The sequence below is a fragment of the Lithobates pipiens genome, unplaced genomic scaffold (assembly GCF_037356315.1).
Source record: "Lithobates pipiens isolate NorthernLeopardFrog02 unplaced genomic scaffold, aLitPip1_a1.2 Scaffold_27, whole genome shotgun sequence".
Classification (NCBI taxonomy): Eukaryota; Metazoa; Chordata; class Amphibia; order Anura; family Ranidae; genus Lithobates; species Lithobates pipiens.
Genome location: NW_027507788.1, coordinates 21,347,466 through 21,362,397, shown reverse-complemented (window position 1 = coordinate 21,362,397; position 14,932 = coordinate 21,347,466). Strand labels below are relative to the sequence as shown.

Sequence of the window (14,932 nt, the reverse complement as noted above, 5' to 3'; positions counted from 1 at the left end):
TTCAAAACTGCTCCAGCTCATTCTAGTTTGATGTTTTGCGCTTGCAATCTTTAAGTCTGACCACAGATTTTCTATTGAATTGAGGTCTGGGCTTTGACTAGGCCATTCCAACACATTTACATGTTTCCTCTTAAATCACTCAAGTGTTGCTTTAGCAGTGTGTTTGGGGTCATTGTCCTGCTGGAACGTGAACCTCAGTCCTAGCCTCAAATCACACACAGAGTTGTACAGGTTTTGCTCAAGAATATTCCTGTATTTAGCAACATCCATTTTTCCTGCAACTCTGACCAGTTTCCCAGTCCCGACTGCTGAAAAACATCCCCACAGCATAATGCTGCCACCACCATGTTTCACAGTGGGGATGGTGTTCTTTGGGTGATGTGATGTGTTGGATTTGCGCCAAACATAGGGTTTTCTTTGATGGGCAGAAAGTTCAATTTTAGACTCATCAGACCAGAGCACTTTCCTCCATACATTTTGGGAGTCTCCCACATGCCTTTTTGCAAACTCAAAACATGCCATTTTGTTTTTTGCTGAAAGTAATGGCTTTCTTCTGGCCACTCCACCATAAAGCCCAAGTCTATGGAGCGTACGGCTTATTGCCCTCCTATGTACAGATACTCCAGTCTCTGCTGTAGAACTCTGCAGCTCCTCCAGGGTTACCTTAGGTCTCTGTGCTGCCTCTCTGATTAATGCCCTCCTTGCCTGGTCCGTGTAGGTCTGCTGTTGTGCCATGTTCTTTCCATTTGGTTATGGTAGATTTTATGGTGCTTCAAGGGATCATGAAAGATTTGGATATTTTTGTATAACCTAACCCTGACTTGTACTTCTCAACAACATTGTTCCTTACTTGTTTGGAGAGTTCCTTGGTCTTCATAGCAGTGTTTGATTAGTGGTGCCGCTTGCTTAGGTGTTGCAGCCTCTGGGACCTTTCAAAAAGGTGTGTATATGTAATGACAGATCATGTGACACTTAGATTGCACACAGGTGGACATCATTTCACTAATTATGTGACGTCTGAAGGTATTTGGTTGCACCAGAGCTTTTTACGGGGCTTCATAACAAAGGGGGGTGAATACATACGCACGTGCCAATTATCAGTTTTTTATTTCTAAAAAATTGTTTTATGTATATATTTTCTAATTTTACTTCACCAACTTAGACTATTGTGTTCTAATCCATCACATATAATTCAGATAAAAAAAAAACATTGAACTAAAGGCTGTAATGTAACAAAATAGGTAAAAAGCCAAGAGGGTGAATACTTTTGCAAGGCACTGTACATACCTTTTTGGAAACCAATCTGACCTGCCCCGATCCGATCTCCAGTGCCGGGAAGCTCTGCAGAAGACATGCAGGACAAAGGCTGTGAAATGACAGGGAAGTAACGTCACCCATAGACTTAATATGACACTTCCGTTGTCCTCCGTCTCCTCTGCACCTACCTACACAGTGATACCACGGCTGATAGCTCAGCGTGGGATAGGGTCGAATCGGGTCAAATCGACTTCCAAAAAGGTATGCATACTCTTTTTTTTTCTATACAGGGAAAGAGAGGTTAGTGTTAGATCCCTGATGGCTATAGATGTAGGGATTTTAGATTTTGCATGGACTTCTACTTTAAAGCTCAACTGCTTCCCCCTGCCTTTTAGTGGATTCTAGAAGGTAGTGGAAGGAGCCACATCTGGCCTGCAGGCCACTGCTAGAGGATGGATTATGCCTGCAAGGAGTAGCACCAGGAAGAAGGTAAGTTGCATTCTTTTCTTCTATGGGTGTAGAAAAATTAGATATATGGAAAAAGCTGGGGTTGGGCTTTAGGCAGTTGTAATTTGCATACTGGGCCAAGTTGCTGGGTCTACACCCAGTTTTCCTGCCATCTGGAAGAGGCAGAAGGATTGGCTCTGAGGAATATGGTCCATCCCTCAAAATGTGTATGTCAGCTTGGACCCCAAGGGTGTCCTGCCTTGTTTTGGATACGCTGGGTGCATTTAGCAGCCTGAAGCACTGAATATAGCACTTTGATATGCTATATTCATCATATGGTTTGTGAGTTTGTTTTATTTGGATTACTAATAAAAGGTACATGGAATAATGCACTGACCCTGGGCTTCAAAATTATTGTGGCTTAAGCCAATCACTTGGGAGGAGATGCCCAGTAGGTGGTTGAGGAATGCATAAATAATCTGGGGCCTGAGTTCTTGTCCAGGAAGATCCCAGCCTGAAGGACTGCTGCCCTTCTGGGCAGAATACCTGAAGCCTGCAGAAGTTCTGTCACGTACCTGGTTGGAGAGCCCAAACGTGCAGGGAGCGGCGCCTCGTAAGCTTCCGGCTCGAGAGCCCCTGGAGGTGGAGACAGGGATTCAGGAGTCCGAAGGACACAAGTGCCAGGCCGGATAGCAGATAGCAGGCACAGCCGGAACAAGTAGCTGACTGGAACGGTAGGTGCAACTAGCGCTGGAAGCCAGACAGGAACTGCAGAAACAGCTGGCACAGGTAGTCAAGCAGGAACCACAGGAGTAGTTGGTGCTGGAATTCAGGAGGACAGGCAGGCGTGGTCAGAGGCGAGCCGGGTCGGCAACTATCGGGCAGCAGAGGTACAGAGCAGAAGGCAGAAGCGTGGTCAATCAGGCAAAGGGTCGGAGGCAGGCGGCAAACAGACAAGGTCGGGTACAGTATCAGGAACACACAGGAACTGGTAGCAGAAGTCACAGGAACGCTGTAGACAGGACAGCACCGTGGAGCAGAAGCTGATCCCTTAAATAGCCTGTTGGGCGCCAGGAACGGTCGCACGGGACGTTTGCGTACCCCCGCGGGTGACCGTGCTCCCGTTCGTGACCCCGCGTACCCGCGTACGCCCGATCGGGTTATCGCGCACCCGCGTGCGCTCGCTCGTATCAACGCGCACCCGCGTGCGCCTGTTAGGGACTACATGCACTCGCGTGCGTTCGTTTGCGCCAACCCGCGTCCGAGGGCACCGACGATCCTCTTGTACAGGAAACCTACGGGTAAGTCTCCTATGTACAATCGGGATGGTGGAACGATCGTGACAAGTTCATCAAGGTCCAATCTCAGGGAGAGCTTGAGGGGAATGGCCTACTTTCTGAAAAGAGCTAGAGCCAATTCAAAGGGGGGTTCAGTGAGGATCTAGTCTGGAGGTTCACAGGAGATGTACCTGGCTGGTATTGAATAGAGGCATTCAAGTACGTGGGGAAATTGTAAGTATGGGCTGGAATGTGAGATCCTAGGGACTGTTGCTGCTTAAACCCTTCGAGCATCTGCTCCAGTGTTGCTGAGTTGGGACCGTGCCCGTGAGTTCCAGGATTGCTCAGAGTCCTCAGCGTTCGTTTGCGCCAACCCGCGTCCGAGGGCACCGACGATCCTCTTGTACAGGAAACCTACGGGTAAGTCTCCTATGTACGATCGGGATGGTGGAACGATCGTGACATTGCCCCCCCCAAGGGGCAACCTCCGGATGCCCAATCGTATCATCTTATCCGGATGGGACCTCTTGAAAGCAAGGATCAGTCTCTTTGCATGCAGGTTGGACTCTGGTTCCCATGAATTCTCCTCAGGGCCATAACCCTTCCACTTAACCAGGAACTGAGTTTGATTCCGTCTTCTCCTGCAGTCCAGGATCGATTCAACCTCATATTCTAATTCCCCATCAATCATCACAGGTTCTGGGGGGTTGGCACTCCGATCGGCAAAGGGATCCGGAACCGCAGGTTTGAGTAACGAGGCGTGAAAGACCGGGTGGATCCGAAACGACTCCGGGAGTTTCAGCTCAAAGGCTACGTCATTTAGCTTCCTTACAATAGGAAATGGACCCACGAACTTCGGGCCCAGTTTCCTGGATGGGCAAGCTAACTTCAGATTCAGTGTAGACAACCAGACCTGGTCCCCGACCTGGAGGTCGAGCTCCCCTCTTCTCTTCCTGTCAAAGACCTCTTTATAGTGTTCCTGAGTCTTGGCCAGAGTTTCTTGAAGGATCTTATTGTTGCTCTTGAAAAAATTAAGGTCTTCCTGTACCGCCGGCACTGAACATTCAGGGAGATTACCGGGTAGAAAAAGCGGATGGAAGCCAAAGTTTGCAAAGAACGGGGACTGTTTGGTAGCCGAATGGATGGAATTGTTGTATGCAAACTCTGCTAATGGCAAGAGCGATGCCCAGTCGTCCTGGGGGAAGGAAGAGAAGCACCGCAGATATTGCTCTAGCGTCTGGTTGGTTCTCTCGGTCTGGCCGTTGGTTTGCGGGTGATAGGCCGAAGAAAAGCGAAGCTCAATTCGCAGGGCCCCACAGAGGGCTTTCCAAAACCTGGACGTAAACTGTACCCCCCTATCAGAGGTGATGTCAGCAGGGATACCGTGGAGCCTTACCACTTCTTTAATAAAGATCCTAGCCATCTCCGTGGCCGACGGGGTCCCCTTCATAGGTAAAAAGTGGGCCATCTTGGTAAACCTATCTACCACCACCAAGATTGTGGAGAAGTCTTCAGAGGGAGGCAGTTCCACGATGAAATCCATGGATATCATCTTCCAAGGTCTATCCGGGATGGGCAACGGTTTCAGCAAGCCCCAAACCTTTGATTTGCTACCCTTATTCCTGATACATGTGGTACATGCCTCCACATATTCCCTGCAGTGCTTCTTCATTTGTGGCCACCAAAACGTGCGTTGGAGCAAGTCCGTGGTTTTGAACACCCCAAAGTGGCCGGCCAGTGGGTGGTCGTGGCAGGAGCTGAGAACTGCGGTACGTATTTCTTGGGGCACGTAGATTCTGTCCTGATGCCAGAGAAGACCATCTCTGGGGGTTAACGAGATGTCAGGTGGGAGAGCCGGATCGCTGGAGGCCTGCTTAATTTGGGAAAGTAGACTCTCCTGAAGCAGAAGAAAGTTTCCTGGGGGAAGAATGGTATCAGGAGTAGGGAGCTCCACTGATTCATTGTACATCCGAGAGAGAGCATCGGGTTTCACATTCTTTGATCCGGGCCTGTACGTGATGTGGAACACAAATCTAGAAAAGAAGAGTGCCCACCGAGCCTGTCTTGGTTTCAGTCGCTTGGCCGATTTAAGATACTCTAAATTTTTGTGATCAGTATAGACCAGGATCGGGTGGGAAGCGCCTTCGAGGAGGTAGCGCCATTCCTCCAACGCTGCCTTGATTGCCAGCAGTTCTCAGTCACCGACGTCATAGTTCCGCTCTGCTTCCGAAAGTTTGCGGGAGAAGAAGGCCACCGGGTGCAAAAGTGACTTAGGTCCCTGTCTCTGGGAGAGCACTGCCCCAACGGCCACTTCCGAAGCATCCACTTCCAGGATATAAGGCAACGCAGCATCGGGGTGTCTTAGGATTGAGGCAGAAACGAACAGGTCTTTTAAGGTTTTGAAGGCTTCTTGTGCCTTAGGAGTCCATTGAAATTTTTGGCCCTGTTTGGTCAGTTCGGTGATGGGGGAAATGATGGAGGAAAATCCTCTGATGAATTTTCTGTAAAAATTAGCGAATCCTACAAACCGTTGGACCCCTTTTCTGTCAGAGGGAGCGGGCCAGTCTAAGATAGCTGAGATCTTCTGGGGATCCATCTCTTCCCTTTACTGAAATGACTAGTCCAAGGAATTGAATACTTAGCTGTTCGAAAACACACTTTTCTGGTTTGGCGTACAGACCATGGAGGCGGAGTCGAGCCAGGACATTCTTCACATGTTCCCGATGTTCGGCTAAAGAGGAAGAAAAGATTAAAATATCATCGAGGTATACAATCACAAACAGGTCTAGGTAATCTCTGAAGACATCATTTACAAAATGTTGGAACGTAGCAGGGGCATTACAGAGTCCAAAGGGCATAACTAGATATTCGTAGTGCCCGAAGCGAGTACGAAAGGCGGTCTTCCATTCATCACCTTCACGAATGCGTACGAGGTTGTAAGCACCCCATAGGTCTAGTTTGGAGAATACCTCGGCCGACCCCAGTCTCTGAAATAGTTCGGGCACTAACGGTAGAGGGTATCGGTTTTTAATTGTGACTTTGTTGAGTGCTCGGTAGTCCACACATGGCCGTAAGGAGTGGTCCTTCTTCTGGACGAAGAAAATCCCCGCACCTGCCGGGGAAGTGGGTGGCCGGATAAAACCCTTCTTTAAGTTATCATCCAGGTAGGTTTTCAGGGTTCCCAGCTCGGTCTCGGATAAGGGGAAGATCCTTCCGAAGGGAATCTCTGCCCCCGGGAGCAATTCGATAGGGCAATCATAAGGTCTGTGGGGAGGTAAAGTCTCAGCGCCCTTTTTACTAAACACATCCACAAATTGGTGATAAGCCTCGGGCACAGCCTGTCGAATTTCGGTGTCTGTTTCCAAGCAGAGCAGTGAAGAAGGGTCCGTATTGACGACTGGGAGGCAGTGCTGACGGCAATAGGCAGACGGAAACTCTACTCCTCCAGTGAACCAATTTATCAAAGGGTTGTGAGCCTTCAACCAGGGCATGCCAAGGATAACGGGAAAAAGTGGAGACTTGATAATGTCCAGACACAGGAGCTCCTGGTGGGCTCCGGCGATAATGGCATGAAGAGGGGATGTCTCCTGGGTCACAGGTCCGGACTTTAGAGTGGAACCATCGGCCAAGTAGATTGAAAGTCCCTTTACCCTAGGCCGAAGGGGAACGTTGTTCTTTAAGGCAAAGGACAAGTCCATAAAGCCGCTGCAGGCCCCAGAATCAATAATCGCGTTGACGCTGATAGTCTTTCCTGAGAACTGTAAAAGAAGAGGCACAGCCAGATGAGAGATGGTACTGGTACTTGGCAGGGTAGAAGGAGAGGCAGGGGGTATAAGAGGGCACTTACGCGACTTGGCAGGGCAAGTGCGAACATAATGTCCCGATTCTCCGCAGTAGAGGCAAAGGTTACCGGCTCTTCGGCGTTGGCGCTCTTCAGGCGTCAGAGATGGGCGAAGTAGACCCAATTGCATAGGTTCTGACGAATCCGGAGAAGATGGGGCAGGAACAGAAGGAACCGGGGGGTTAGGACTAGGAACCCGTGGCAACATCCAGACTGGACGAGAAGTAGAAGAGGAACGCTCTAGACGCCTATCGATTTGGACTGAGAGATCGATGAGCGCTTCAAGGTTTTCAGGGATTCCCACGCGAGCCAGTTCATCTTTTAATGATTCTGAAAGTCCCATGCGGAACTGGTAGCGGAGGGCTGAGTTATTCCACTCCGTGTCGCCACTCCAGCGTCTAAACTCAGACACATAATCCTCCACTGGCCTGCGACCTTGTTGGAGCACGTGCAGGGCTGCTTCTGCGGTGGCGGCAAGCTGGGGGTCCTCATACAGCAGAGACATTGCTTGGAAGAAGGCGTTTAAAGAGTCCAGAGAAGGGTCTTTACGTTCTAGGAGACGGTGTGCCCAGGCTTGAGGCTCGTCGGTTAATAGAGAGATGACGAACCCCACTTTTGTTGCCTCGAGGGAAAAGGTCCGGGGTTGAAGAGCGAAAAAGAGCTCACAGGAGTTCCGAAAGGCCCTGAACTTGTTTCGGTTGCTGGAGAAACGGTCTGGCGTAGGGACCCTTGGTTCGGGCGGCATCATTACCACTGAAGGCGGAACTGAAGGTCCAGGGACAGCTGGGCCTGCGGCAGATAGGGCCTGGACCTGTTCTTCCAGACGGCCGTAGCCTTCTTGCAAGTTCTTCACGGCCTGGGTGAGGCCGGCTAGGTGGCGGCAAAGCTCATCCATTGGAGAGGCTCCCTGCGAGGGCTCGGTCATGGCTGTCCTGTACTGTCACGTACCTGGTTGGAGAGCCCAAACGTGCAGGGAGCGGCGCCTCGTAAGCTTCCGGCTCGAGAGCCCCTGGAGGTGGTAACAGGGATTCAGGAGTCCGGAGGACACAAGTGCCAGGCCGGATAGCAGATAGCAGGCACAGCCGGAACAAGTAGCTGACTGGAACGGTAGGTGCAACTAGCGCTGGAAGCCGGACAGGAACTGCAGAAACAGCTGGCACAGGTAGTCAAGCAGGAACCACAGGAGTAGTTGGTGCTGGAATTCAGGAGGACAGGCAGGCGTGGTCAGAGGCGAGCCGGGTCGGCAACTATCGGGCAGCAGAGGTACAGAGCAGAAGGCAGAAGCGTGGTCAATCAGGCAAAGGGTCGGAGGCAGGCGGCAAACAGACAAGGTCAAGGAACAGGCCGGGTACAGTATCAGGAACACACAGGAACTGGTAGCAGAAGTCACAGGAACGCTGTAGACAGGACAGCACCATGGAGCAGAAGCTGATCCCTTAAATAGCCTGCTGGGCGCCAGGAATGGTCGCACGGGACGTTTGCGTACCCCCGCGGGTGACCGCGCTCCCGTTCGTGACCCCGCGTACCCGCGTACGCCCGACCGGGTTATCGCGCACCCGCGTGCGCTCGCTCGTATCAAAGCGCACCCGCGTGCGCCTGTTAGGGACTACATGCACTCGCGTGCGTTCGTTTGCGCCAACCCGCGTCCGAGGGAACCGACGATCCTCTTGTACAGGAAACCTACGGGTAAGTCTCCTATGTACGATCGGGATGGTGGAACGATCGTGACAAGTTCATCAAGGTCCAATCTCAGGGAGAGCTTGAGGGGAATGGCCTACTTTCTGAAAAGAGCTAGAGCCAATTCAAAGGGGGGTTCAGTGAGGATCTAGTCTGGAGGTTCACAGGAGATGTACCTGGCTGGTATTGAATAGAGGCATTCAAGTACGTGGGGAAATTGTAAGTATGGGCTGGAATGTGAGATCCTAGGGACTGTTGCTGCTTAAACCCTTCGAGCATCTGCTCCAGTGTTGCTGAGTTGGGACCGTGCCCGTGAGTTCCAGGATTGCTCAGAGTCCTCAGTGTTCTCCTATGGTCTGCCAAGAGGATAATTGTTCTGAAGAGTGAAAACAAAGCAAAGAGTGTTCTCTACTACTTAGTGCACTCATTCTGGAGTACCCCATGGCTCACCTTGCACCCTAAGTTTATTGAGCATTACATCTTAAAAAGACATTCCCTGCCTGGTCCTTGAGTTGTGAGACTCTTTGTGCGGCTATGTGCCTGGTTGCCTTTTCACCCACGTGGGAAGAGAACCTGAGACAAGTCTATGGGGCATGTCAGGGGTGTGCACTACATTTAAAATCAAAGTTTAGAGATTTAAAAAAAAAAAATCTCCAGTTTTCATGATATTCACCCCAGTGCAAAGGGAACAAACCAACCTTTTCCCTTTGCCTTTGACTGTGAGGCAATTCCTGCCACTCACATGCAATGGTCTACATGATGTAATGGAAGGGCGAGCACATGACTTGTAATGGTGTTAGGTACTGTGTTTGCACATTAACATCTCTCTGAGCTGATGACTCGACATTGATATGTTTATTGTATTCTAGGGACTGTAGGCTGTTCATCACTTTCTAATATGAAATTAAAAAGAAGAAGTTGTCACCTGAGCTATTACCATATCCTCATTTATATTATATCCCATCTGTGGAGCGGTGAGTATAATGTGTGTTGTTGTCTGGCTTTGTATTGTAAAAAAAATAAATCATTACAGTGGATCATGTAAACCCTTACATATACCCAATGAAGTGACCGGCCTCAGGTGATACACAGAGGTGAAACAAATCCTCCTACATAAGTTGTACCTGTTTATCTGCAGTCCTCTCTTATTTACATCCATTCAAAGTCCAGCATTTATATAGCTTTCAGAAAGCAGGAGTAAGCAGTGGGAGTTACACAATAGAGTGCTCAATAGGGAGAAGTCTGAGAGCTGATTGCAGGGAAGGGACACCCCCCGCCACCCTTCACATAGCACACAGGAACAAAGCTGAGGCTGTCAATGACAGAATGTGTGCTGGAACCAGTGGTGTCGCTAAGGGGTGGCTTTTGGGGCTATAGCCCTGAGTCTCTGCAGGGGTCCCCAAGGGGGGGAGGCTCTCTGGGGACCCTGATGTAAGTGGGGGGCTCTCTGGGGGCCCTGATGCAAGGGGGAGGCTCTCTGGGGACCCCGATTTAAGGGGGAGGCTCTCTGGGGACCCTAATGTAAGTGGTGGGCTTTCTGGTGACCCTGATGCAAGGGAGAGTCTTTCTGGGGACTCTGATGTAAGGAGGGGCTCTCTGGGGACCCTGATTTAAGGGGGAGGCTCTCTGGGAACCCTGATGTAAGTGGGGGCTCTCTGGGGACCCAGATGCAAGGGAGAGGCTCCCTGGGTACCCTGATGCAAGGGAGAGGCTTTCTTGGAGCCCTGATGTAAGTGGGGGGCTCTCTGGGGACCCTGATGCAAAGGGGGGGGGGCTCTCTGGGGACCCTGATGCAAGGGAGAGGCTCTCTGGGGACTCTAATGTAAGGAGGGGCTCTCTGGGGACCCTGATGTAAGGGTGGCTCTCTGGGGACCAATTAAATTCAAATCTTAATTAAAGCAAGGCAGTGATGTATAGCAGAAAATGGCCTGGTCATGAAAGGGGGTAAATCTTCAGGAGGTCAAGTGGCAAAATTTGGTTAGAATTTATCAAGAATGGGAAAATGTTGTCCCATTCATCCAATTATTTATTTATTTTTTTTAGAAAAAGACCTGTTTGTTTTTGTATCTGTACAGGTTTTTATTGTGGTTGAGGCCTTGTTTGGGAGGTTTTCCCTGACCATGTCACCGGGACAGGGAATGATGGAAAATCTCCAATGAGGATTAACTTTTCGGCTTGCCGACCAGCCGGCATCATTTTACTGAAGCAGGTCGTTGCAATCCCGTAAACCATCGTAGCTATACGTCGGCTCGCGGGATCGGGATAGCAGGCAAACACAGCGGGGGTGCTGATGCTCATGGCCGACTGTCGCAATGACCGCCGGCCACGAGCGATCACGAGAACACAGAAGTGTGTGTGTAAACACACAAATCCCTGTTCTGTTCTGAGAGGAGTGACAGATCGTGTGTTCCTACTAGCTAGGAACCACGATCTGTCATTTCCTCTAGTCAGGCCCCCCTTCAGTCAGAATCACCTCCCATGGAACACACTTAACCCCTTGATCGCCCCCTAGTGTTAACCCCTTCCCTGCCAGTGACATTTTTACAGTAATCAGTGCATTTTTATAGCCCTGATCGCTGTTTAAATGCCAATGGTCCCAAAAATGTGTCAAAAGCGTCCGATGTGTCTGCCATAAAGTCGCAGTCACGATAAAAATCGCCGATCGCCGTCATTACTAGCAAAAAACAAAACAAAAACCCAAATATATATATATATATATATATATATATATATATATATATATATATATATATATATATATATAATAAAAATGCTATAAACCTATCCTCTATTTTGTAGACGCTATAACTTTTGTGCAAACCAATCAATAGACGCTTATTGTGATTTTTTTTTTACCAAAAATATGTAGAAGAATACATATCGGCCTAAACTGAGAAAAAATTGTTTTAAAAAAAAAAAATGGGGATATTTATTATAGCAAAAAATATAAAATATTGGGGTGTTATTTACTAAAGACAAATCCACGTTGCACTACATGTGCAAAATTACAAGGGAAAAGTGCACTTGAAATTGCACTGAAAGTGCACTTGGAAGTAAAATCGCTGTAGATCCGAGGAGGACATGCTAGGAAAATATAAAAAAGCATTTTAGCTTGCACATTATTGGATGATAAAATCAGCAGAGCTTCCCCTCATTTCAGATCTTCCCCTCAGATTTACAGCGACTGCACCTCCAATGCACTTTCAGTATAATTTCAAGTGCACTTTGCACTTGTAGTTTGCACTCGTAAATAACCCCCATTGTGTTTTTTTTAGAAACTGTCGCTCTTTTTTTGTTTATAGCGGAAAAAATAAAAACCGCAGAGGTGATCAAATACCACCAAAAGAAAGCTCTATTTGTGGGGAAAAAAATACATCAATTTTGTTTGGGTACAGTGTCGCACGACCGCGCAATTGTCAGTTAAAGCAACGCAGTGCCGTATCACAAAAAATGGCCTGGTCATTCAGCAGACAAATCTTCTGGGGCTGAAGTGGTTAATCAGCAAAAAAAATTAAAAATTGAGGATTTTCTTTCTAACAGGCTGTCAAGCATGGCAATGATAAGAGCGGGTACTGCTGAAAATGGAAGAATGCAGTAAAATCCATGACCATGCAAGTGGTGTGAAGAAAGCCTAAAAATGAAAGAGAATAACGTTACTTATTTTATTTTTATTTTTTTAATCTGCAGGTATTGAAAGTAAATCAGGATACAGTATAACAGTGTCTAAAAATGTAACAGTTCAGCAAGGATTATGTGTGCACATTCCGTGCAGCTTTACTGTGCCTTGGAATTATGCCTTAACTAAAAATGCTAAGGGAATTTGGTACAATAAGTATGAAAAACCTGTGGCTATTAAAAAGAATACTGAGTCTGATAAAAATGACCGATTCCTTCTGACGGGAAGTATACAGAGCGGGGACTGCTCTCTCTACATAGAAGATCCATTACCTGACGATGAAGGTTCTTATTATTTCAGAGTGGAAGATAAAACACAATACAGCTACAAAGATATCCAGCCTTATGTAAAAGTAACAGGTAAGGAAAATAATAATGTATCCCAGGAGCTTACAATCTCCAACCATCAAATACAAAAATAACACAAACCATGGTCTTCGACAATATACATGTGGCTAATATAGTATATACACAGGGCAAAGACTTCCCGCTTGCCGACCGCCTCACTTACTGCAGCAAAGTGTCTCTCCTGTGCTGGATCACATACCTAGTACATGATCCGGAACTTCCAGGTAGGGGTCAAATGTGTGCTGCCGGCGCACCCACTGTGCTGTGATTTGACACAGTGCAAGCCAATCAGCGGGTGTCGTCAACCAACCAGTGGATGACCTCCAGCACCCGCTGATCGGCGAGGAGGAAGTGTAAACAATGCAGAGCTTCATCTTGTCAGGGGGGATGTGCTGGTTTTTGTTTACCTGCAAATCAGGGGGGAAAAAAAGCAAGCACATTCCTTAGTAAAAGCAGCACACACAGTACACTAAGCACTGTAATGACGCGTACACACAGAGTTTTTGAGAGCAAAGGTCCGACGGAACGGGTCCGTCTGACAATTCGATCGTGTGTGGGCTCCATTGGACCTTTGCTTGCCAAAAATCCGGCGGACTTTAGAAATAGAACATGTTTTAAATTTTCCCACCGGAACTCCGCCGGCCCGAGAAATCCATTCGCGTGTATGCTAGTCCGACAGACAAATACCGACGCTAGGGCAGCTATTGGCTACTGGCTATGAACTTCCTTATTCTAGTCCGGTCATACACCATCACGTTCGAATCCGTTGGACAACCTGGGGTTTGCAAAGATGTGTGGCTAATATGAACATTTCCTTCCCTGTACATTGACACCAAGTAACATAAACTTTTTAAGTGACATGCAACAATTTCATTATTCTCCAAAAAATAATCTACACACATCCACTACTTAATGGCCCTATAATCTATTTTTCATGAACTAGTTTCATACTGTGTTTTTATGTCCCCTATTTAAACTGACCACGATAATCATGGCTGCTGAGCCCTTGACATTATGGTCAGTTTATGTACCTCTGTCATCCGCAGCCTGCTCTTCTGTGCCTGTCTCCTCTGTCGTCCCCTCCCCCCCTTCTGCGTGTCACCTAGTGTCAGTGCCGCCCCATCCTACTCCTTCTGCAGGAATATCCAATATATTTTCATACTATCTGTTTTGTCTCCTAATACAGTGACCCCCGTCTCTGTGTTTTATTTTTAAAAAGCCTCCTTTATTGTATCTCACGGAGGCTCCCGGCGGTCACGTGACTGGCCGTGTCTCCTCTCTCCTCTCCTCCTCACGTCCCACCCATATCAGCGAGGAAATCTCGGCCCCCGCCCGCTGCTTTTGTCAGGTGGACAGAGAGGACACACTGCCGGTTAAATGAGTACATGAGATACAGTAAAGGAGGAATTTTTTAAATAAAACAAGTCCAGAGAGATGGGCCAACAAAAATGGTGAAAAGTTTGGATATAACACATATTAAGAAAGACTTCGGGAACTTAATATGTACAGTCTGGAGGTCTGGATAACAGGGATCCCTTAGATGTGCGGTGGCTTCCTTTTTTAAGCACTATGCATTCTTCTAAAATAAAAATGTGCACAAGATGGATTCTGATTGCTTGATATGGGTAATTTTTTATTAGGATAAATCCCCCTCCCCCAGCCATGTCAAAATGTGTGTGTTTATGAATTATGATGTATGATCTTGTTAGTGGGGCAAAAAGGCCTAGGGTAGGAGGAAAGCCACACAAGAAAGTTGGTCTACAGGCAGAATGTATTAATCGGGACAACACTGAGTAAATAAAATCTTGATTTAGCTCAACCACCCTCAGAAAATAAATAATGTATATACTTCAACACAATGGGCTTTATAGAATAATCATTTTATTAGTGTATCAAACATGTAAATACTAAATGTGGTACCATAACACACTTAATACAATCTGTACCCATAATGCATATATATATATATATATATATATATATATATATATATATATATATATATATATATATATATATACACATATATATGTATATATATATATATATATATATATATATATATATATTCACATAACAATATATGTAAAGAGGTGAAAGGTGAGAATGAGGTACTGAAAATGGTGATCCTGTAAAGGGATGAAATTATGTACATGAGCTACCCGAAGCTATGATCCAATGGAAGGTCCACAATGTGTAATGATATTGGGAAGTCCTTGACTGTGATGTACTAGTTCTAGATCCTAGTATAAACTCCAGAGATATTGCAGTCCAGGGGAGGATATTTGTTCAACAGCTATATAAATATCTTGGCTTCATGGGCAAAGTCCCTGCCCATAAGGAATGGCCAGAGTATATGTATGAACACTACTCCGTCACACACCATTAAATTCCAAGTTGCATATGATGA

At 47.3% G+C, this 14,932-nt stretch overlaps 1 protein-coding gene across 1 annotated transcript in view; it reads left to right on the top strand.

Moving 5' to 3' along the window:
- Positions 1-14,932, top strand: part of LOC143933640 (sialic acid-binding Ig-like lectin 16) — a 65,310-nt gene that overhangs the window by 8,124 nt on the left and 42,254 nt on the right. The window contains exons 2-3 of the mRNA XM_077456591.1: positions 9,369-9,473; positions 12,187-12,534. Coding sequence (XP_077312717.1) covers positions 9,398-9,473; positions 12,187-12,534 — 424 coding nt within the window. The 5' untranslated portion in view covers positions 9,369-9,397. The remainder of the gene's footprint in view (positions 1-9,368; positions 9,474-12,186; positions 12,535-14,932) is intronic.